Source organism: Salvia miltiorrhiza, unplaced genomic scaffold (assembly GCF_028751815.1).
Source record: "Salvia miltiorrhiza cultivar Shanhuang (shh) unplaced genomic scaffold, IMPLAD_Smil_shh original_scaffold_386, whole genome shotgun sequence".
NCBI lineage: Eukaryota > Viridiplantae > Streptophyta > Magnoliopsida > Lamiales > Lamiaceae > Salvia > Salvia miltiorrhiza.
Window position 1 is genome coordinate 325,343 of NW_026651539.1, and position 21,883 is coordinate 347,225.

Here is a 21,883-nt window from a genome sequence, read left to right on the forward strand (position 1 = left end):
ACAAAATTCTAGGCCCAGCCCAGCCTCTCTCGGGCCATCGGGCTAAACCGGGCCATAATTTTTTTAATATTATTTTTTTTACAAAATTAATAAAAAATAATTTAAATTAAAAAAATTAACTCAAATTTAAATTAATAAACTTGGGCTCTTATATCTTAATTTCGGCACAAACATCTCAAATTTGAGCTAGAATACACCATATGCTGCATTGCTGCTCTACATAAATGGAGCAATTAAAAATTCATAACAAATGATGTATTTAATTAGTGCATTATTAATCGACAAGATAGTTCTCATAAAAAAATAAAAATCATAAATCATATCATTGTTAAATATAAATAAACATGAATTAAATTTTGTTTTTGTAATCCAGCTTGAGATAATTTAGTCTTTTAAAGTTTCCTTAATGTATATAAATATAATTAATATATATATATAGGGTTGGGTTCCGGTGGATCCCTATGCTTATAATAGATCCGTAGATCCAAATCTAGACCACACATTTATGACATGTGGCGCATCAAGATGGTGACACGTGGCAAGGCATTTCAAGGCAAAATCTGAAGAGGGGTAAAATTGGAATGTAATTTTCGAAATTCAAAAAAAAATTATATTTTCTCAAAATAGGTATATTTTAGATGCATAAAGTTTCATATGAGAATGCATGAACTTTCATATAAAAATGCATAAAGTTTCATATAAATATGCATAAGATTTCACCCCACCCCAACCCCACCCCCCACACCCCAGAACCCCACCCCACCCCCACCCACCCCCTACCCCCCACCCCCACCCACCCCCCAAAATTTTTATTTTTTATTTTTTTAAAAACTGGTTTTCTGACCACTGACCCACCCCTACCCCCACCTCCCACCCACCCACCCACCCACCCCCCACCAATTTTTTATTTTTATTTTTTTATTTTCTTAAAAACTGATTTTCTGACCACTGACCCCCCCACCCACCCATCCCCCAAATTTTTTTTTTGAAAATCAGTTTTTAAAAAAATAAAAAAATAAAAATTTTTTTGGGGGGGGGTGTGGGGGTGGGGGGTGGGTCGGTGGGGGGCGGGGGTGGGCCAGCAATTAGAAAATCAGTTTTTGAAATTTTTTTTTTTTTTTTTTTTTGGGGTGGGGGTGGGGGGGCAGGGGCAGGGGTGGGGTGGCGAAACTACCAGATTTATTAAAATGAAATGCATTTTTTGTATAATTTAATGCATTTTTATGTGAAAACTTTATGCATTTTTGTTTGATTTTATATGCATGTGAAACATGCATATTTTTGGGGGGTGGTAATGGGGAGGGTTGGGGGGTGGTGTAGGCTGGATTGGGGGGTGGTATTGGGTGGGGTGGTGAAAATACCAAAATTGGAAAAATTAAATGCATTTTTCTGTTCAAAGTTATGCATTTCATGTGAAAACTTTATGCATCTTTGTGTGAAACTATATGCATCTAAAATATATCTATTTTGAGAAAATCTAAAAAAAAATATATATATTTTTTAATTATTAAATCCGAAAATTACATTCCAATTTTACCCCTCCAGATTTTGCCTTGGAATCCTTGCCACGTGTCACCATCTTGATGCGCCACATGTCATAAATGTGTGGTCAAGATTTAGATCTAGGGATCTATTATAAGCATTGGGATCTATATGATCCCATTCCTATATATATATATATATATATATATAAAATAAATGGGCGGGCCAAAAAAGCCCGAAAACCCCGGGCTTAAAAGCCCGAAACTCGATAAGCCCGACGGGCCAAAAACCCCAGGCTTTTAGGCCCGATTTTTTTTGGGCTCTATTTTTTCAAGCCCAGCCCGCCTACTAACCCGGGCGAGCCGGGCCGGCCCATCGGGCCGGGTCGATTTTGACATCTCTAATTTAGATCAAAGAATTTATCCCTAACGTAAGAAATTCGTTTTCTTATTTAATCACACCTCCCAAACTAGAACCTAAAATTAGAATAAAAAGTTATTACTAATTTGCAGTTTGATAATATTTGTAGGAAAAAAGAAAAGAAAAGAAAAGATGTGTGTGTGAATATATACATAATTAGGGGTAAAAGAGAGGAGGTTTTCGGTGGGTTGTTGAGACCTGCGGAGCGAAATCGAGGCTTTGTCTTCTCTTCTGAGTTTACAGACACACTCTCTTTCTCTCTCTACATATATACGTACAAACAACATGTATGTATAGGCGATCCCTTCCGTTTCCTCAATTTTCATTTTTGATCTGTAAGTCAAAGATTTTCTGCATCAATTCTGTAATTTTTTTAGGTCCTATGTGTTGAATTGATTCACAATTTTGCAGAATTTTCGTGTTTTTGTTATCTTCGTGTTCCGCGTTTCGCTTATTGGTGGAGTTGTAAAACCCTGGATCTTGTTCAATTTGGATGGGTTCGGGTTGTTTTTTGTGGAATTAGGCAGGTTTTGTCCTTGGATCTGTGTGTTTATTAGCTAGCTCGGATCAATTAGGGTTTTGAATTTTGTGACCGTGAAATTTGGGGGTGAGTTTTGTGGAATCTAAAGTTAGGTTTGATTGGATGGCTTCGAATCCTCCATTTACGGTGGAGGATAATACAGACGAGGATTTTTTTGATAAATTAGTGAATGATGACGACGATGTGGACTTTAAAGTCACCACATCGACGGAATCTGGAGCCCATCATGTCTTGACGGATGGGAATGAATCCGATGAGGCTAAGGCTTTTGCCAATTTGAGTATCAATGAGCTTGACGATCAGGATGAGGTTAATGTTGAACACGTCTCCAGTAGTGATCGTAGCACAATTGATGATATAATTGCAAAAGTGGAGACAGTGGAACAGATTAACAAAGTGGAAACAGGGGACAAACGTGGAATTCCTTTAGTATCGGCTGATTCATTTGAATTTGGTAACTTGATGCAAAAACTGGGAAATGAAAATGGTGGTGCTGATGTTTCGCACAATGCTGACAATGGTAAGACTACAGACGTGGGTGTCTCTGACGTGCCAACGTTGAGCAAGACTACTAGCGGATTAGGGGCTGCTGGAGTTAAGGAAGTTGCCTGGAGTGCCTTTAATGCGGATTCGGTTCAAAATGATAGTAATGGCTTTGGATCATACTCAGACTTTTTCACCGAATTTGGAGGGGCCAATGCGGGTGATGCATTTAGCAACACTGTAGGGGTCACTTCAAAGAATGGGCCACAAGATGCTATTGGAAATGATGTACATGGATCCAGCTATGTGGATAATACAGGTGGGCAGTACAATAATGAACATAATGATGGTATTGCAGCAAATCAGAGTTCAACTATGCAGGATTTGAGTAGCACCCAGTACTGGGAAAACCAATATCCAGGCTGGAAGTATGACCACAGTACTGGACAATGGTATCAGGTTGATGGCTATGATGTGGGTTCTAGTGTGCAAGCAAATGCTGACTCTAATGTAACTTCTACTTGGGGAGGCGGTGGTGGGCAGGTTGATCTCTCTTACATGCAGCAAACTTCCCATTCTGTATCTGGGGCTGTAGCTGAGGCGGGTATTACAGAGACTGTTTCTAATTGGAATCAGACCTCTCTGGCGAGTGATGCTACAGAAGCAACGAATTGGAATCAGGTGTCAGAAGTGAGTGGTGATAACAGTGTGGTTTCATCAGACTGGAATCAAGCTTCTAATGATAATAACGGTTACCCAGCTCATATGGTGTTTGATCCTCAGTACCCTGGATGGTACTATGATACTATTGCCCAAGAATGGCGAGCTTTGGAATCATATGCCCCATCAGCGCAGTCTACTGCTCAAGTTCACGATCAGATGAATAAGGATGATTATTCATCTACTGATATGTTTTCTCACAACAACAATCTGAAGGCAAGCAGTTTGCACGATCAAGGTAATAATTACAATCCTCAAGGCTTTGGCAGCCAAAGCCCGGATCAGAATTGGGTGGGATCAGTCAACAATTACAACCAACAGAACTCAAGAGTGTGGTTACCTGACAATGCTGGTAATACTGGTGAAGCTGCTTTACCATACACAGAAACTCAAGTTACAGAAAACAACTATGCACAGAATGTTCCTACCAGTCTGCATGGAAGTCAACAAAGTAATGTCCATTATGGGGTAAAAGGTCCATATTATGAGAATCTAAGCCAGCATCAGAACGACTATTCCATGCCTTCCCAGTTTGTTGGTGGAAACTTCAGTCAACAACAGTTCAATGACTCCAAAGTCAATCAGAACGACCCAAAATACTTTTCGAATGACTACTATAGCAATCAAAATTCTGTGAACTTCTCACAGCAGCAGATTCAGAAAACTCAAATGACATACAATCCAGCGTCAGGAAGGTCATCTGCTGGTCGTCCTGCTCATGCTTTAGTTGCCTTTGGTTTTGGCGGCAAGCTCATTGTGATGAAACATAATAACTCTAGTGAAAGTATGAACTTTGGAAGTCAGGTCAGTGTCTAAGCCATTCTCATAAGTTCTATCACTTAGTTTCCTTGTATTTCATGCTTATATATTTTTTTTTTCATGAAGAATCCCGTGGGAGGCTCAATATCTGTACTCAACTTATCAGAAGTTGTGACTGGCAGCATTGATAATGTAAACCATGTAAGGGGTGTTAGCACTTATTTCCAGGCTCTCTGCCGGCATTCTCTTCCAGGTCCTCTTACTGGTGGAAGTGTGGCCACAAAAGAGTTGAATAAATGGATTGAGGAAAGGTTAACAAATTCCGAGTCTACAGATATGGATTACAGAAAGGCTCAAGTGTTGAGGCTACTCCTGTCACTGTTAAAAATAGCTTGTCAGTTTTATGGAAAACTTCGATCTCCTTATGGCACAGATGCTGTGATGAAGGTAGATTACTATGTTCAAGTGAACGAGGAATTGATTTACTTTGTGATTACTTAAATTGTGCATAGACGGAGCTCTTCTTCTTTTTTGTCGACAATATCTGCTTCAGAAATTCGGTAGTCTCTTTCTGTAAACTTATCACTTGTTTTTTTGAGAAAACTGTAAACTTATCACTAATTGCATGAAATATACTTAATGGCAGCTGCTTGATATACGTTTTGTTTACTGTATTATGTTGTATCTCATGCTATTCACATTTTTTTTCCCTTCAAATATGTGATTAATCTGATTTTTATGTAACAGTGGTTTTTATATTGAACTACAGCGAGTTAAACAAATAAACAAGTAAATCTTAAACCCTGTCCTGTGAAAATCATAGAGGTGAGCTGTGGTAGTGTCTAGGATACCAGGTCAACAACGGTTTTTTCTGTTATTTTTCTTTGATTATCCTCCATGCCTCTGTTGGTCATGGACCAAGCTGTCAATCGCTATAAACTTTTATGCTGGATAAGCCTTATGCAAACTGAAGATATTAACATTGTGTTTGAGTTTGTAAAAGCGTATAGCCACTGAATCAAATTTCCTTGTACCTTGGTGATTTGAGTGTTGGATATCGATTGTTTGTTAATTATCCCTATAACTTTTGTTCTATTACAGAAATTAGCTGCTTATACATTTGTATCCATCGTCCGTGTCATTGTTTTGGTTTATGTCTGTATTTTCATTATTTTTGCCCCAACAGGAAAGTGATGCTCCAGAATCTGCAGTTGCCAAACTGTTTGCCTCTGCTAAAACAAATGGTATGCAGTTTAATCAGTATGGCAATGTTACCCAATGTTTGCAGCAACTTCCATCTGAAGGACAATTGCAGGTATTCAATTGTTTACCATGCAAATACATGTATGCTTTAATCAATAATTCTATATACGACTGATATAACTTCTGTTTTAGGCCACTGCTGCTGAGGTTCAAAATCTTCTGGTTTCCGGAAGAAAGAAGGAGGCTTTACAATGTGCACAGGAGGGACAGTTGTGGGGTCCTGCCCTTGTTCTTGCTGCACAACTTGGCGATCAAGTTAGTTCATAAGCACCTCAGTCCTGTTTCCGGTTAATGAAAATTAGAGTCCTCTCTTTGCCTATTTATGTAACTTTATCATAACTTTCTTGGCGAAACCCTATGCAGTTCTATGTTGAAACTGTCAAGCAAATGGCACTTCGCCAATTAGTGGCTGGATCACCCTTGCGAACATTGTGCCTGCTCATTGCTGGCCAACCAGCAGATGTGTTTTCTGCAGATATTACAGCTGCTAACAACATGGCTGGTGCTGTAAATGTGCCTCAGCAACCTGCACAGGTGTGAAGTAAATGCTTTGAAAAACTTTCTGCTATTTTACCTGTTATATATTTGAAATTTTTAGGTATGATAGTTGTTTCTAAAGGTTGAACATGTGGTGTTATGCATCACTATAAGATCTAGTTGGATATTATATCTATTTCCCTCTGTTTCTTAATCTGTATCTTGTTAGGTTTTGGCAGCATGTTAAGTTTAAAAATCGTTATCTCTGTTTTGTATTGCAAAATACCCAGTTTGGAGCCAATTGCATGCTGGATGACTGGGAAGAAAATTTGGCTGTGATAACTGCAAATAGAACAAAGGATGATGAACTTGTTCTTATCCATCTTGGTGATTGCTTGTGGAAGGAAAGAAGTGATGTATGTCTAATTTCTCTCGATGTATTCATTTATTTACTTTCGGAAGTTCCTTCAATCCTTGCTAACTCGTGAATTATTGAATTGCTGAATGATTTGCTCAGATAATTGCTGCTCATATATGCTATTTGGTTGCGGAAGCTAGCTTTGAGCCATATTCAGACAGTGCAAGATTGTGTCTTATCGGTGCAGATCACTGGAAATCGCCGCGGACTTATGCAGGTCCAGAAGCAATTCAGGTTTGCCTGATTTACCATTTACTGGGTAGAACAGTCCTTTTAACTTTTGAGAACACGTAACACTACCTAGGGTACTGGTTTTTTCAATCAGCCCGTGTAGAGCAGTCCTTTTAACTTTTGAGAACACGTAACACTGCCTAGGGTAATGGTTTTTCAATCAGCCCGTCTAGGCATGGGTTGTTTTTACTGCTCCGAGATATCTGCTTTAGTGTGGGTCAACTGATTTGTAGCATGTAACTTAACATCCACTTAGTGTCAACAAATTTTAAGAATACTTTTTTGTGTTTGATTCCGTATTTCCGTGTGGATAGAATTCCTCCAAGGCCAGGTAAACTGCGGTTGCTTCTGGGCTAAAGTACTTTGCAGAGGCATAATATATTAGATAGTTTTATTCTGTATGTATTTAGGATATTGATATTAGCCCCAACTGCATGTTTGACCGTTCTGTATTTTAACAGAGGACGGAGATATATGAGTATTCAAAGACACTTGGGAACTCTCAGTTTGTCCTACTTCCATTTCAACCTTATAAGTATGTATATGCACTCATGTTGGCTGAAGTTGGGAGGACATCCGAGGCATTAAAGTATTTATCTTATACCTTTAACTTCTTTTGTGGATTATTGCCTTTGTTCTATGGATCTTGTCTTTGTTTTCTATAATTATTTTGGTTTTGCTGTAGGTACTGTCAAGCAGTACTAAAATCGCTTAAAACTGGTCGAACTCTGGAGCTGGAGAATCTGAGGAATTTAGTTTCATCCCTTGAGGAAAGGATTAAAGCTCATCAACAGGTATCTGTGCTTTCCTTTCATATACGTCAGCAATATTTGGTAAATTCTTAGAACTGGAACCTCTTGTGATGCAGGGAGGATTCTCTGTAAACTTAGCTCCCAAGGAATTTATTGGTAAATTGCTAAACCTTTTTGATAGTACTGCACATCGTGTTGTTGGGGGCCTGCCACCACCTATACCAACAGCAGGGGGTGCTGTTCACGGTAATGAGAGTCATTACCAGTCCACTGGACCTAGAGTATCAAGTAGTCAATCAACGATGGCTATGTCGTCATTAGTTCCTCAATCCATGGAGCCTATAAATGAATGGGCAGCTGATAACAAAAAGATTATGCACACAAGAAGTGTTTCAGAACCTGACTTTGGAAGGAGTCCAATGCAGGTTTCTTTCAACCTTTTTAAATGCTATTTTGCCTGAAGAGGCTTGTTCAGATATATTGAATGATCTCATATGTTTCTGCAAATAATTATATGATATATTTTCTTGACATGTAGAGTCAGGCTGATCCATCAAAAGAAGCAAGTCCTACTGGCACACAGGACAAAGCATCAGTGGCAGGTGGTACGTCTCGCTTAGGTCGTTTTAGTTTTGGATCTCAGCTGTTTCAGAAGACTGTTGGTTTAGTACTCAAACCTCGTCAAGGCCGCCAGGTAAATTGAAGGAGCTCCCTGTTTCCCAAAAATTTGCCTTGAAGACACTTTTTAATTTTTAGTAAAGCATTTATTGATTGGTTGATCCTGTTTCTGCTTTTTTCTAGGCGAAATTGGGTGAAACAAATAAGTTCCGTTACGATGACAAACTCAAGAGATGGGTGGAGGAAGGTGCTGAACCTCCAGCACCTGAAGCAGTTCTTCCACCACCACCAAAGGCTGCAGTTTTTCAGAATGGAGCATCAGAAATGAGTTCATTGCAAAATGAACCTCCTCATAACAATGGGAATCTAGAATTTAAAAGCCCAAGCACTATGGATAACAGTTCAGGAATGCCACCACTTCCTCCGACAGCCAATCAGTACTCAGCACGTGGAAGGATTGGTGTTCGCGCTAGGTAAATTCTTAACACTTCTTAACACTGCTTTTTTTTATTCGTGGTGCTACTTAGATTATCTTTCACTGTGCGTGGAAACAGAACAGAACAATCGGGGATTTAACTTATATTCCCTCCGTCCACCAATTCGTGTCCTAGGGGAAAAGGGGGCACGGGTTTTAAGAAAAAGTGTATTATTTATTTGTTGAGTGGAGAAGGGGGCACGATTTTTAAGAAAAAGTGATTTATTTGTTAAGGAGATAGTTACTAAAAATGGGTAGGACACGAATTGGTGGACGGACCAAAATGGCAAATTAGGACACGAATTGGTGGATAGAGGGAGTAGTAACTGCTCAAGCTTCCCAGCTTTCATCTATCCCATGTTGTTATTCTGGGATTTGGGTGTTGTATTACTAGTGATCCCATAAATGCTAGGGTATCTACCCATGGCATCCTTTTGAACTATTACTGGTTTGCTGTTGAGACGGCAACATGCTTGTGATAACAAGGGAACTGATGTTGCAACTGTTTGAAAGAGATGCTATCAGTTAAACAATACTTAGCTCTATCTGATTAGTTCTCTCTTTTAATGGCTAGGTATGTTGACACTTTCAACAGAGGTGGTGGGAACACAGTAAGTGGGTTCCAGTCGCCTTCTGTACCTTCTGCTAAACCAGCGGGTGGCGTAAACCCAAAATTCTTTGTTCCGACACCAGTATCCCCTGCTGAGCAGCCAGTTGTTGATACCCATGTAGAAGAAAAGCAAAATGCTTCCACTACTTATGAAAACCCTTCTTCCTCTCCTCCAAATGACTCGTTCCATTCGCCTCCTCCCTCATCTTCCATGGCGGCCATGCAAAGATTTGGTAGCATGAGTAACATATACAACAAGGGGGGGAGTGATAATTCCTTTGCCTCACATTCACGGCGCACTGCTTCATGGGGTGGAAGCTTAAATGATTCAATGAGCCCTCCAAATAAGACACAGCCTGTGGGAGAGGCAACGGGTATGCGCCCTTCAATGTTCATGCCAAGTGACACATCGTTAGCAGATTCCTCGGTGAATGGTGGCAGCTTCGGAGAAGATCTACAAGAAGTCGAACTCTGATATCCTCGAGATGTACATAACAAATTTTGCCATACAGCCACAGAGCCTGCTCAATTCACAGATTGTCTGCAGCAAGTGATGGAGATCGACAATTTTCTCTTTTTTCTTTTCTTTTTTTATAGCCTCTTTTATTTTCCTGGCCCCCGATTCTCCAATTATATGTTTATGTTTTTACAATTGTATTTTAAATGTTAGTTTGTTATGTAGTAGCCTACTATACTTTATAGAGGTTTGCTCATCATTCAAGATAGCGTGCGAACTGTACAGCTCATTTGTTTATTTATTTGAGCAAAGAATCGGAATGTTGCAGCAAAGGATTTTGATAAGTTATAATAGTTGAATAAGATGTAACATTTTGTTTCATTTGCTAAATGCCTGATTATCAATGAAAATCTACGCTGTTTAATGATACTCTTTTGCTTTGGCCAATTGCTCCCTTACAGGTATACGAAGTGGGAAGATCACAATCACTGATTTTGAATATATATGCTCTTGTGAGATATTCAATGACCAAACTTTATGGTCACTCGCTTCTTTATCTGTCTTTTTTATGGCAAAAGAAAGTGATTTGGATTCTTTAAGATACAATAGTAACAATGTACAGCAAAAAATAATATAACTGCAAAATCTTGGTGTTCCAACGAGGAAGGTAATTACAATTGAAATCATAGTTTGAACATGTCAAAAATCAGCTGATCCAGGTGCACGAGGGAAGGGTATTGCATCTCTTATATTGTCAACACCAGTTGCGAACTGCACGAGCCTCTCAAACCCCAATCCGAATCCGGCATGGGGAACTGCCGCACAAGAAATACTAGGTTTCATTCAATCATTCTCAGGGTGCATTTTTAGACACTTTTATTCACATAATTAAGAGTGCAAAAATAGTCCTATATACTTCCTAAGTATGCAGTTTCAGTACATTTTGCCAAAAACTTTAAATTTGGGGCCTTTTGATGAAACCCAAATACGGGTACCGGCTCACAGATCTTGACACTTGAGATGGTCTCACACAATACTCCCATAATGAATATATTTGTGAACAATCCATGAAAGTGTCATTGAAAATTCCGAGATTCTTAGGCTTTTTTTTTTTGGCAAAAACTAGGGTAAAAAGGACATTGTACGCTTCTCAAAGTATTTAGGTTTGACCCCCCCACCCAATAATATTTAGGGCTAATATAGCATTTCACCCTCAATTTTGACACTTGCATACGCCTTCAGCATAAGCTATCTCGCTTTAACTCAATAAGATGGGAATGCAAAATTGGATGAAGTATAAGCACCTGAACCATATCGCCGCAGGTCAAGATACCACCAGTAGCTCTCCTTGTTGAGCTTCAAATCATCCAACCTTTGTTCCAAATAATCAAGGCGTTCTTCTCTTTGGCTTCCACCAATTAGTTCACCAATCTGAAGAATAGTAGTTTTTAGAAGACAAAAGAAAATAGAAAAGAATATTTAAAATGCAGAGGCCATAAAATCTCTTTGTAAAGATTTTTCTGCATGCCTCAGTGACACCTTAGAATCAGGTGGTGGGTGGGTTTGGTGGGGGGTGCAGTAGGAATGTGGCATAAGTAGATTGCATGGAGTCGGAAGATAAAACCTAGCAGATTGAGATAGAACACTGTGCACACTTCAATCCAAATGGACGCAGGCTATTGTTCTCTCTAATTACATTATATTTCATATTCAGATTATCGATCTGATAGATAGAACCGTGAGTCTGCCAGAGATTTACCCGAGGAACCAACATATCCATGGCTGCAACAGTCCGTCCATCATCATTTTGGCGCATGTAAAATGCCTTGATAGCCTGAGAGTTAAGAGAACAAAAGTTCAATCACCAATCAATAAAAGAACATATGCACATAAACCCAAGAAAAAGGTATTCTTACCTTCGGATAATCTCTTACAATTACAGGACATCCACCGAAAGCCTGCTCAGTTATATATCGTTCATGCTCACTTTGCAGATCACATCCCCATGTTACCTATAAACAACATATTGGGTCAGTCCACCATGTAGAGCAAGTTTAGCATAAAAATTGCATTGATAGCAGTAAAAAAGAATGGATGGCACTTGAAAATAAGACTTCTACGAACTGCAGTATGACATTGTTCAGTCAATTCTTGTGCTGGCTTTAGATGTATTATTGAGATTGCCAATCCTAATTGGCAAAAATAAAAAAATGAAGTAAATAAGTGTTGGCCTTAAGACAAATACCGGAAATTCAAATTTCTTCTTTGCTTTCAGGAGAAGTTCAATTGCATCAGTGTATGTCAGCTGGACAACCTTTTTCTCAACTACATCCTGACAAGCGTGTTTCAAAATGACACAACAATCAGTAATATAAGACGAGCATATAAGAGTATAAGACATAGCATAAATAGTAGAAAAATAAAGGGGGGCATGATGGAGGCATAAGAGATGCTTTTAGAAAACAAGGAAAAAGATAAAGAAGGCCCAAATGACTAAACAAGAATCCATACACTTAGCCGGTCGATGATTCCTTTCTCAATCCAAGTATTGAAGAAATCCATATCTTCCTTGCAGTTTTCAAGAATGTATTTTACCTTTCAAGCAAAATTAGAAAATAAGTCAGTGTTAAACACATAGCACGAATCAAAGGATGTCAATAAAAGAATAAAAGGAAAATAGGTTTGCAAGGTAACCTACTACATACTGGAGATATGCAGTTGCACAAGCCATGTCATCTTCTAAATCAGCAAATGCAAGTTCTGGTTCAATCATCTTGGGAAAAAGAAGCAGTAGTTAAGATTTTTGCCACGATCCAAATGCACCATGAAACACTAATTTCTGGAAGGGAACAATTGAAAAGAAAACAAATACGAAGTAAATATGTGAACAACTTTCATAAATACTATGTATACCCAAAATTCAGCCAAGTGCCGAGACGTATTTGAATTTTCTGCTCTAAATGTAGGACCAAAAGTATATACCTGGCAGAGAGCCAAAAAATATTATCAGACAATATACGCAACATGTACATAAGCAAATGTAAGAGATCCCAGAGATAGCTTTAAATTGCTAATTGTACACTAGTGGTAAGTACATCTGTACATATTAATTGACAAGCAAGAGTTTTACATCAGTAAGAGCAGTAGCATATGTTTCCGCATTCAGCTGCCCAGATACCGTTAGGAAAGCTGGTTTTCCAAAAAAGTCCTGCCCAGACAATAAACAAAGAACACATCATAATTTGATAAAAAAGACTGGCTTCCATTGCAGAGAGACAATAAACAACATTTAAAAGATTCTTCTGCAGTATCTAGTAATCATTTTATGCATCAAAGACTGACCATAAGAATTGCTATAACCATTTTAATGCATCAAAGACAGATAGACGAAGGCAGAGATCAAGAAGAAATTATGTAACTGCGATAAATCTCCTCAAAAGTGGCCTACGGCAAGCTGTCCCGCAAAAAATAATATTTCTCGATAAATCTCAACAATAGCAGAAACCCTTATAAATACTACCCTACTCAAAACCTAAGCCCATGCACATCGGACTGACAATGGAAATTAACAAGGGAAATAATAAATAAGAACAATAAAACTAACAACTAGTACTGGGTCACTGCCCTCTTCCCGCGAGCATACATACACCATCGACGGCACCCGCGCTCTATAAAAGACTGTCGAAAAGAATTGTTTTATTTTCAATGCTTTATTTTACATAAGAATACAATGGAAAGTAGTACTCCATCACATGATATCTGCCACAGAAATACAGAAAAAGGTACATAGCTTATAGATCGGAGCATCCTTTGAAGAATTTACTTAAATGACTGTAACCTAAGGACCACCCCAAGCAAAACACTCGGTGAAATTGAACCACAGAAAGCTCACAAGGAGAAGTGGAGAACAAATCAGCAAAATTTACATAACAGAATATAAATGTTGTAACAGCCCATCAACAGCCACTGTAGCCCATGCTTTGCTCCTTAATACCAACATTGTTAATCTAAATCTACTCTGACTCTCCAATCACCAGAAAATTATTTCTTTTGGGTCTGATTTTATTTGATTTGGAAACAATGTGACAAAAATCATAATTCAAATTTTCCTTTTGTTAATAATAAATTTCAGCTTAACTGAGTCTATAGTAAATCAACAGAAGAGTTATCTCGCTTCAATTCTATGGTTTTACCAAATGAACACCCCTCAAGTTTCAGGAAAAAGTGAGAGCAAAGATATAGCCAATCAGCTTATAGAAGATGGAAAACAAAAATTATGGTGAAAAACAAGAGAAGATAGAAAAAGTAAGGTATTGGACAAGAAAAGCATGAATAGCAAGAGCAGGAGGTTTCATTCATTATAGAAGATTCGGCTTCTTGTAGATGGTTTTGACAAAGGAAAAGTACAGAGATGAAAACCTTACCTTGGACCAATCGATTGAACCATCCTTTGTTGCGGGGATGGCTTTAACTGGAGAATGCGCAGGTTCACTGGTGTTCGGAACCTGTTCAAGGAACAAATCCTGTCCCGTCAACCAGCAAATATAGAACATATTTATAATCCCACGGGATGGAACTTCTATATAAGTAGAAGCAAACTTGTGAAAATGGAACTAGTAAAGTGCCAACCATTATTCCTCAAACAAATAAATCAAGAAATTGGGTAACCAGTGAATGACATGGATTTATGATTGTTTGCAGGGATCAAGATAAAACTGGAGAATAATTTGCAAGGGTGCAATGAAGCCATCAAGCAGATTTTAGTGATGAACATATTTGAGTGTCCAAACAATGGGATGAGCACCTAAACCTGATCCGACTCAATTGAAGGGTAAAAGCAAAATATGTTGAACAACTTATATCACGATGTTTTAATAAGCAAAGACAGAGAATTAATTACACAGCACCACAAGATTGCAGGATAAGCATGACGTGTGAAACTTGAGCACATGTTTTTTACTTAGATTCTATTTGGTAGAAACACATACCAAGGTTGTTACACAAAACTGTTCACCAGCTCCTTCACAATCTGAAGCAGTTATGATTGGGCTGGAAAGCCAAACAAAGCCATTTTCTTGGAAAAATTTGTGTGTGGCATAGGCCAAAGCATTCCGCACTCTTGAAACCTAAGCCAAAAACGGATATAATATTTTCTTAATACAGGCTAATTGAAATAGCTATACGCTGATTAATAATATCCAAAGCACTGATACTTGATGTTAGCAAAAGACTGAAATAAACATTACATATACAGACAAGAAAGCACAATATATCTATGATCACAAGATCTGGAAGAAAGATAATCTTTCACTTTAATGTAGCCAATAAACTGTGCCTGAACTGAATGAATAATTCTTCACAGAAGCAGAAGTATTCTTTAGGCTAAGGATGCTGCAGAAGAAAGAAAATAGGCACAAATGGCCATATCAAGGAAATAGCCTACAATGTAAATGGGAAGATTGTAAAACTTCTGAAGTTGTTCAAACTATATTATGCTAATCAACATGGAATGATTCACTGACTTTCTAGTTTCTACCAAACTAGTAAAAGATGCATGCAGAAATCACCTTTTAGAAGGCTTGAGATCTGGTTCTTTTACTCTAGTCGAAATGATAGTGTCCATAGAATATAAAAAAACATTGGGAGTGGAGGGAAGGATGGGGTGAAATCAGAACCTGTCATTCAATATTCATTTGCTCCTTTTAAAGTGAAGATGAGTCTTACCGCCCCAAAAGTATTTGTACGTGGACGCAGATGAGCCTTAGTTCTTAAAAACTCTCTGCTGACCCTTTTCTTCTGGATAGGGAAAGAAGGATCACTTGTACCAACCTACAGAAAAGGTTAATTATAAAACAATTTCATAGTCACAACATATATGAAGAAAACATAACAGACAGTATAGTATACAACATACGTTAAAGTGGACAAATGCATCCACGTCAACCACGTAACCAATATTTAATCTTCTGTTATTTATGGCATGTGAAGCTTTTACATTATTTGTTAGACCATCTTGAATTTCAGAACCATCTTAAGATGAATTTTAAGAATCTATTTGCATATATCATCAATTACAGCTATAAGAACTGCATAGAAACTTTGTTGTTTGTTTATTGTGTACTTATCAAATAATTTTATGTGTGTTTGCAGTCGCATACTATAGAAGGTTTTATTGTAGTCATAGTCTCGTGCTCAATCACTGCTTTTGAGCCTTCAATCAAACAGATCAGAACCACAATCAAGAAGATAATAGCACTTCAAGAGGATACAATCATACAAAGGACAAAAGGATCAACAATATTAGAAATTGCCATATGTATCCAGCACTTTTGGTTGAAAGTGCAAAGACATAACCAATATGTAAGAGGTGGACATCCACAGCCTTACATAGAAAATATTACAAGGCTCAAGTTCCTATGTCTAAGTTTTTATTGCCATCATCATTGGCAGAATCATGTACATGCTACAGGAAAAAAAAATGTAGATCGTTTTGTTATACTATGTAATATGGCAGAAATTGTGAATTTCAAGTCAACTAGTCTAGCCATAATCATCTTCTTGACACAAAACCACATAAAAATAAGCTAGATATGCCTGTTCCTGAGCAAAAGATAATAAAGCTAACTTCATAGAACATTTGAATGGTCCAGTTACTCCCTGAACCAACAACATGAAGAGATTTCTTGATGACAGAACCATTATCATTTCCAAATTAATGCAAAAAAGAAGTCTAAGAACTACAGTATTGAAAATAAAAATTATTACTATAAGATAAAGATTAAATTTTGATGAGAAGTATTTACCGTAACAAGTTTGTCGACCTTCAATTCTACTTTTTGCTTTGACCCTTGACTGGCTACTATGGTTCCTTGTATCCACACTGAAGCACCAGTAGAAATGACACCGCTCTCCACCTAATAAGAGGAATTGATAACAAAAATGACAAAACAGACCCCCCAATCTACATTATTACAGGAAAGTGAAAGAAAAAAAAAACAGAATTAAGAGACAAATGTAGGCGAGGTCCAGAAATAAAAACAGAAGCCAAATCCAGAAGCCATCAAGCTATGCACAGGCTCACATCACCAAAATTTACAAGCAAATTTGCATGTGCTCTTACAAAGTTGCAAGGGTATAAACTCCTAATACTCTTACAAATTTGTCTGTCCCATTCAAAAGGTTTATTGTAGTTCAGGTACAGTGGTTGACCCTAAAGGAGGAGAAGCTTTAACCATATGTATCCAATTCTTATTTGACTCAATTGTGAATGATACCCACTGATTCCCCTGGCCTAATATTTTATCCCAAGAAACATCTAAAGTTTTTTACAATAAATAATGTTCTTACAATAGTTAATATGAATGACTACTTGACACTAATGGAGCTTGCCCATAAGTTCAAGTCTGGAGATCATGTCTCAAAGTTCAAAGAAACCATTTAAAACCTTCATTTCAAGAAAGGTCTCTGGCTTATTCGAAAGAATCAAAACGTGGCCATTAATACTTGGCATTATCATAATATCTGTTCTGTCTGCTTCATCTTCATGTTAAGATAGATGAAGTGAAAAGAAAAACCACATAAAAATCTGAGCGAAAGTGAAAAGAAAAACACCCACAAGCGCACAAAAAGAGATACCAAAAACAAAATAAACAAACAAACTAGCTCTCTTTCTCGACAGTTCCCTTCTCAAAAGCCTGGACAGAGCTTCACTTAGACATACAAATCTTATTGTATCTCATGCATTCATATACTTTAGATATTTTAACTTTCAATTTCCTAATTTTATTGAATTACATCGGTTATGATGTTCAATTTATTAATAAATCAAAACAACCAGGGAAACAATAACATTTCAATAATTTGAGTCATACAGTGCGATTAAGAAGTAAACACTAATCAAATTGTGCAACTTCATCAAAGAATCATTCCAAGAACTCCTACCCTGAAACTACAATATAGGGTCAATCTCTCAATTTCCAGCAGTTAGAAAATGGCAATCAAGCAAGGGAGACATGAAGAAAATTCCACAACTCTTATAATTCAAGGGTTACACCGCACGTTGCACAAAGGGCGAAGAAGTAGGCTCAGTCGTTTGGCTGTGCATTAGTTAAACTAACAAGGAATAGAATCCTTAACCTAGAACACCAAAGTGGAAACAATAAACTCTCAGAGAAATATAGGGCTCCAAATGAGGTATTCCATTATAAATCCAGGATAAGGACTCACACAAGAATGGTCCCCCAGCATGCTGAATAACAAGTTTTATGCACTTTATTAGATGAAGACTATGAAATTAAGTTGTCAAACAAAGAGAACAAAAGGTAACTACTGAAACAAATCCCTCCGTACAGAAAATACTAGTAGATTTTATGTGCCATCTAAGTGGTTGGAGAAGAGCAATGCAGCATCGCACATCTTGCAGTAGTTTTTTTTAGGGAAAGAGAGAACAATTCACTTGCACAGGTCCACCATAAGAACAGAACTCGACTGGGATCAATCACACAACAAAAGAAATGCACAACAATGAAGAATATCTAAAGAATTCCGATTAGCATTATTAACTTTACCTGATCATAACCTTCGGCATCGGAACTCATTACACATTGCATGCTTGAAAGACAAGAACCATCATTGACCTATTCACCACAAAAAACATTATTCAACAATCAAAATACTTTGCCATCTTTTACGGTTAGGAAAATGCCAATCAATCACAAACTGGAATAGAAATCGCACCTCGATGAACGTGACGCTGCTCTGAGCCCTGAGCGTTCTAACCCATCCCCTAACTACAAGAGTCTCCCCCAATCGATTCAATCCCTCATCAACTCCTCCTTTAATGTCCACAATCTTGAGCTTCCTGCGAAACTCGCGGATTTTCGCGCCTTTTTCCAGCTCGATTGGCTCGGCCTTAGTAGCCTCGCCGGAGGAGACGCTGGCAGAAACCACGGTGCAGAACCTGCGATGGTGGCGGGAGACCGCGGCGGAAGAGAAAAGAAGCAGCGGAGCAACCGAACGATTGATTGTGGGATTGTTGAAAGGAGCCAAGAGAGGGGAGGCGGCGGAGGATAACGGTTTGAGGAGGCGGAGCGTTGTGGCGGCAGCCGCCATTGAGTGTGTGTGTGTGAGGTTTTGGATTAAACTGATAAGTCGGCCACTCTCCCGCTTGCATTCCCCAGCTACCATTTACATCTTTCTTTTATCATATCACTAATTTTTATGGGTAAAATCCTGCTACACAGTTTATATATTATTGATGAATTTGTGTGGTTCAATCTTAACTTCACTGTTTTGAGTCATTAATTGATAATTTAGAAAACTTAACAATTTAGAGAAAATAAATAAATTCAAATTTCATATTTTTTGAGTTAATACTATTGATGTTTATTTTGTATATTTGAGTTTTATGAAAGTAATAGGAGTGTATAACTAAAACTCACTCCGTCCTAATAATAACGTCCCAAAAAAATTGAGGACATAAATTTAAAAAAATGTAAATAAAGTAAGAGAGATATATAGAGTGATGAAAAAATAAGAGACAAATAAAATAAATGAGGAAATAGATAGAAATAAGGGTTAAGTATCAAATAAGCCGAGGCCCTTATCACGTTTAGCTCCCTATAGTCGAAGTTGGGCCAACTAAACCGTCATACTGCCTAAAATCGAATAATCGGGCCCTCCGCCCTAACGGCGACTTAACGCTGTTTGTTTTCAATTATTTTTTTTTAAATTTTGTTGGTTGTGCTTCATCGCCGAAATAAGTGAGGCTTCTTCTGCTGCTTTCCAATGTCTCTCTGCCTCTGGGCTCTGATCATTCAATTTCACCCCTCTATCTCTTTATACAACAAACTTCTGATACGATGAGATAAGAACAAAAATTCATTACACCAATCCAAATATCCTCGCCTCAATGCGTCGCAGACGCTCACATTTCTCGTAATTCACACACGCAATATGCATACACCCTGCTGTATCTATATATAGGAAAGAAAGAAAAAAGAGTGCCATTTTACCTCTGGAGAATTTCAGGATTGCACTTTTGATAAAGGTGTAGTGGATAAAATCCGACTGACCAGAGGTCAGCGAAATCCTCTGCTCGGGGCGACCTCCCTGCTCGCCGCGATTCCTCTGGCGCCTCGCCAGAGGAATCAGCGAAGTCCTCGCCAGAGGAGTCAGCGAAACCCTCGCCAGAGGGATCAGCGAATTCTCTGCTCAGGGCGACTTCCCTGCTCGCCGCGATTCCTCTGCTCGGGGCGACCTCCCTACTCGCCTCGATTCCTCTGCTATGGTAGAGGAGCGACCCCTCTGCTCTGACAGCGGCATGATCTCTCTGCTCGGGCATAGGCGTGACCCCTCCGTCCTGGCAGCGGCACCATAGTAAACATCTCAACACGAAAGCAAACAAACGGAATTATACGCTTACGAAAACCTAGTCAAACGTGGGTGACTAGGTCAAACGAAAGTCGCGGAAGATCATTTCCTAAAAATCCGGAGCCGCTAGGGTTTCAAAGAACATTCCAACAAACCCTAGAAGGGCAGCGACTTGGAGAAAAAGAAACGAACGAGATCAGGGATACGATCCCCCAAATATCGGAACGACCAGGGTTTAAGGGGACGTGCCAGCAAAACCCTAGCCGTCAGGCCCATACCTATATATACTACTTCATTAACACAATGAAGGGGACGCCGTCATTAACACTCAGACTGATACTTACGATCGTTCCCATTCCAACATATTCTCTAGCACTCTTCTGCCCCCACGCTCCCAGCCTTAGGTTTTCCGGTGATCAGATCAATCGGGACGACCCAACGGCCCACGCTCATTGCTCAAATCGCCTTCAACTCCGTCGACCAAATCGACTTGATTCACTATTTCATTTACTTTCAATTGCTTTCAATACGATTTTTATTACTATTGTTTACTGACTTGAGCGTCGGAGGCCCTTCCATCGACACCCCCACCGGTGCTCTTCGGAGGGCTCTAAAGTTACTTGTGGTCTCAGGTTGCTAGTGCCCGTCGATCCTGACGTCATTTCCGTGATTGTTGGATTCATCCCCCACAAAAGGCAACCCATAATTCAATGCCCTCTTTCTTAACAGAATTCATTTATTTATACAGCTCAACTTCTTTCCCACGCCAAATATTGGGCATATGACCAAGTCCATTTATCAAAGTCTGCATCTTTTTGCAAAAGAAAGACAGTTTCTTGATTTGATTTTCTGAGATGGGATTGTGGTGGTGGCTGGCGGCTGCTGCGGTTGTGGCTGGATTGTTGGTTGGGGGTGTTTATAGCTTCCCGAAGGAGGATCTAGTGGTAAAATTGCCAGGTCAGCCGTCGGTTGGTGGTCTAATGCGCTTCATCGCCGACTACTTAACAAAAAAAAAAATTGAAAACAAACGGCGTTAAGTCACCGTTAGGGCGGAGGGCCCAATTATTCGATTTTAGGTAGTATGAGGATTTAGTTGGCCCAACTTCGACTATAGGGAGCTAAACGTGATAAGGGCCTCTATGTTAGGGGCTTATTTGATACTTAACCCTAGAAATAATAGATAAAAGTAAATTATTTCTTTTTTGAGTTGAGATATTATAAATGGGACGTCCAAAAAGAAAATTTGGGACATTATTATTGGAACGGAGGGAGTAGTATAACTTGTTTCTTTGAATCCAAATGAGTTCCGATTTTTTTCTAAAAAGATTATAGTATACCCTAACTTTAAGGTAATTGACCATAATAATCAATTATTAATTCAAAAATTGGAAAATAAATATAAAAAAGTGATTATTATAAACTCTAACTTTTAGTTTATTAAGTGAATTTTAGAGTGGTAACACGGAAATAAATAAAATAATCTGACTGGACGAAAATATGATTGTCATATTGGGCTGAATATGCTTATTCTAAAACACAATGAATCAAAAGTGAAGGAAAAAATTTAAGAAAATATAAAAAAGTTGAAAGTGATGATTGTCGATTGATATCCTTGCTTTAGATTATTAAGTGAATTTTAGACTGTGATAACACAAGAAACAAAAATCAAATAATTTGACTAGAGAAAGAAAATGATTGTTTAAAGGCTCCACTTGGGTTACAAGCCCACGCAATGGAGCACGAAAACATTACTTGTGTCAGTAATCAAGAATCTAATACCGATGTGGGATGAAAAGTATTAAAGTC

At 38.4% G+C, this 21,883-nt stretch overlaps 2 protein-coding genes across 4 annotated transcripts; one reads left to right on the forward strand and one right to left on the reverse strand.

Moving 5' to 3' along the window:
- The first annotated feature begins 1,964 nt into the window (after window positions 1-1,964).
- Window positions 1,965-10,087, forward strand: LOC131004344 (protein transport protein SEC16B homolog). Of its 3 annotated transcripts, none has more exons than XM_057930989.1 (14): window positions 2,013-2,237; window positions 2,314-4,450; window positions 4,532-4,852; window positions 5,592-5,720; window positions 5,801-5,923; window positions 6,032-6,202; window positions 6,436-6,561; window positions 6,663-6,797; window positions 7,256-7,383; window positions 7,480-7,588; window positions 7,663-7,971; window positions 8,085-8,240; window positions 8,348-8,637; window positions 9,214-10,087. In XM_057930989.1, the coding sequence occupies exons 2-14, from the start codon at window positions 2,546-2,548 to the stop codon at window positions 9,722-9,724; spliced, it is 4,413 nt and encodes a 1,470-aa protein (XP_057786972.1). In that variant the 5' UTR covers window positions 2,013-2,237; window positions 2,314-2,545; the 3' UTR covers window positions 9,725-10,087. The 3 variants fall into 3 exon arrangements, with proteins under 3 accessions (XP_057786974.1, XP_057786972.1, XP_057786973.1); XM_057930990.1 differs by having other exon boundaries at window positions 2,020-2,189; XM_057930991.1 differs by having other exon boundaries at window positions 1,965-4,450.
- A 137-nt stretch (window positions 10,088-10,224) lies between these two features.
- LOC131004345 (asparagine--tRNA ligase, chloroplastic/mitochondrial) lies at window positions 10,225-18,994 on the reverse strand. The gene is made up of 15 exons (XM_057930992.1): window positions 18,443-18,994; window positions 18,274-18,342; window positions 16,510-16,620; window positions 15,431-15,535; window positions 14,695-14,832; window positions 14,131-14,211; window positions 12,837-12,914; window positions 12,620-12,688; window positions 12,405-12,479; window positions 12,218-12,301; window positions 11,952-12,038; window positions 11,623-11,718; window positions 11,466-11,540; window positions 11,011-11,137; window positions 10,225-10,521 (listed from the first exon to the last, which is right to left on the reverse strand). Exons 1-15 carry the CDS (start codon window positions 18,890-18,892, stop codon window positions 10,406-10,408), a joined length of 1,761 nt encoding a protein of 586 aa, XP_057786975.1. The 5' UTR covers window positions 18,893-18,994; the 3' UTR covers window positions 10,225-10,405.
- Window positions 18,995-21,883: the final 2,889 nt, after the last annotated feature.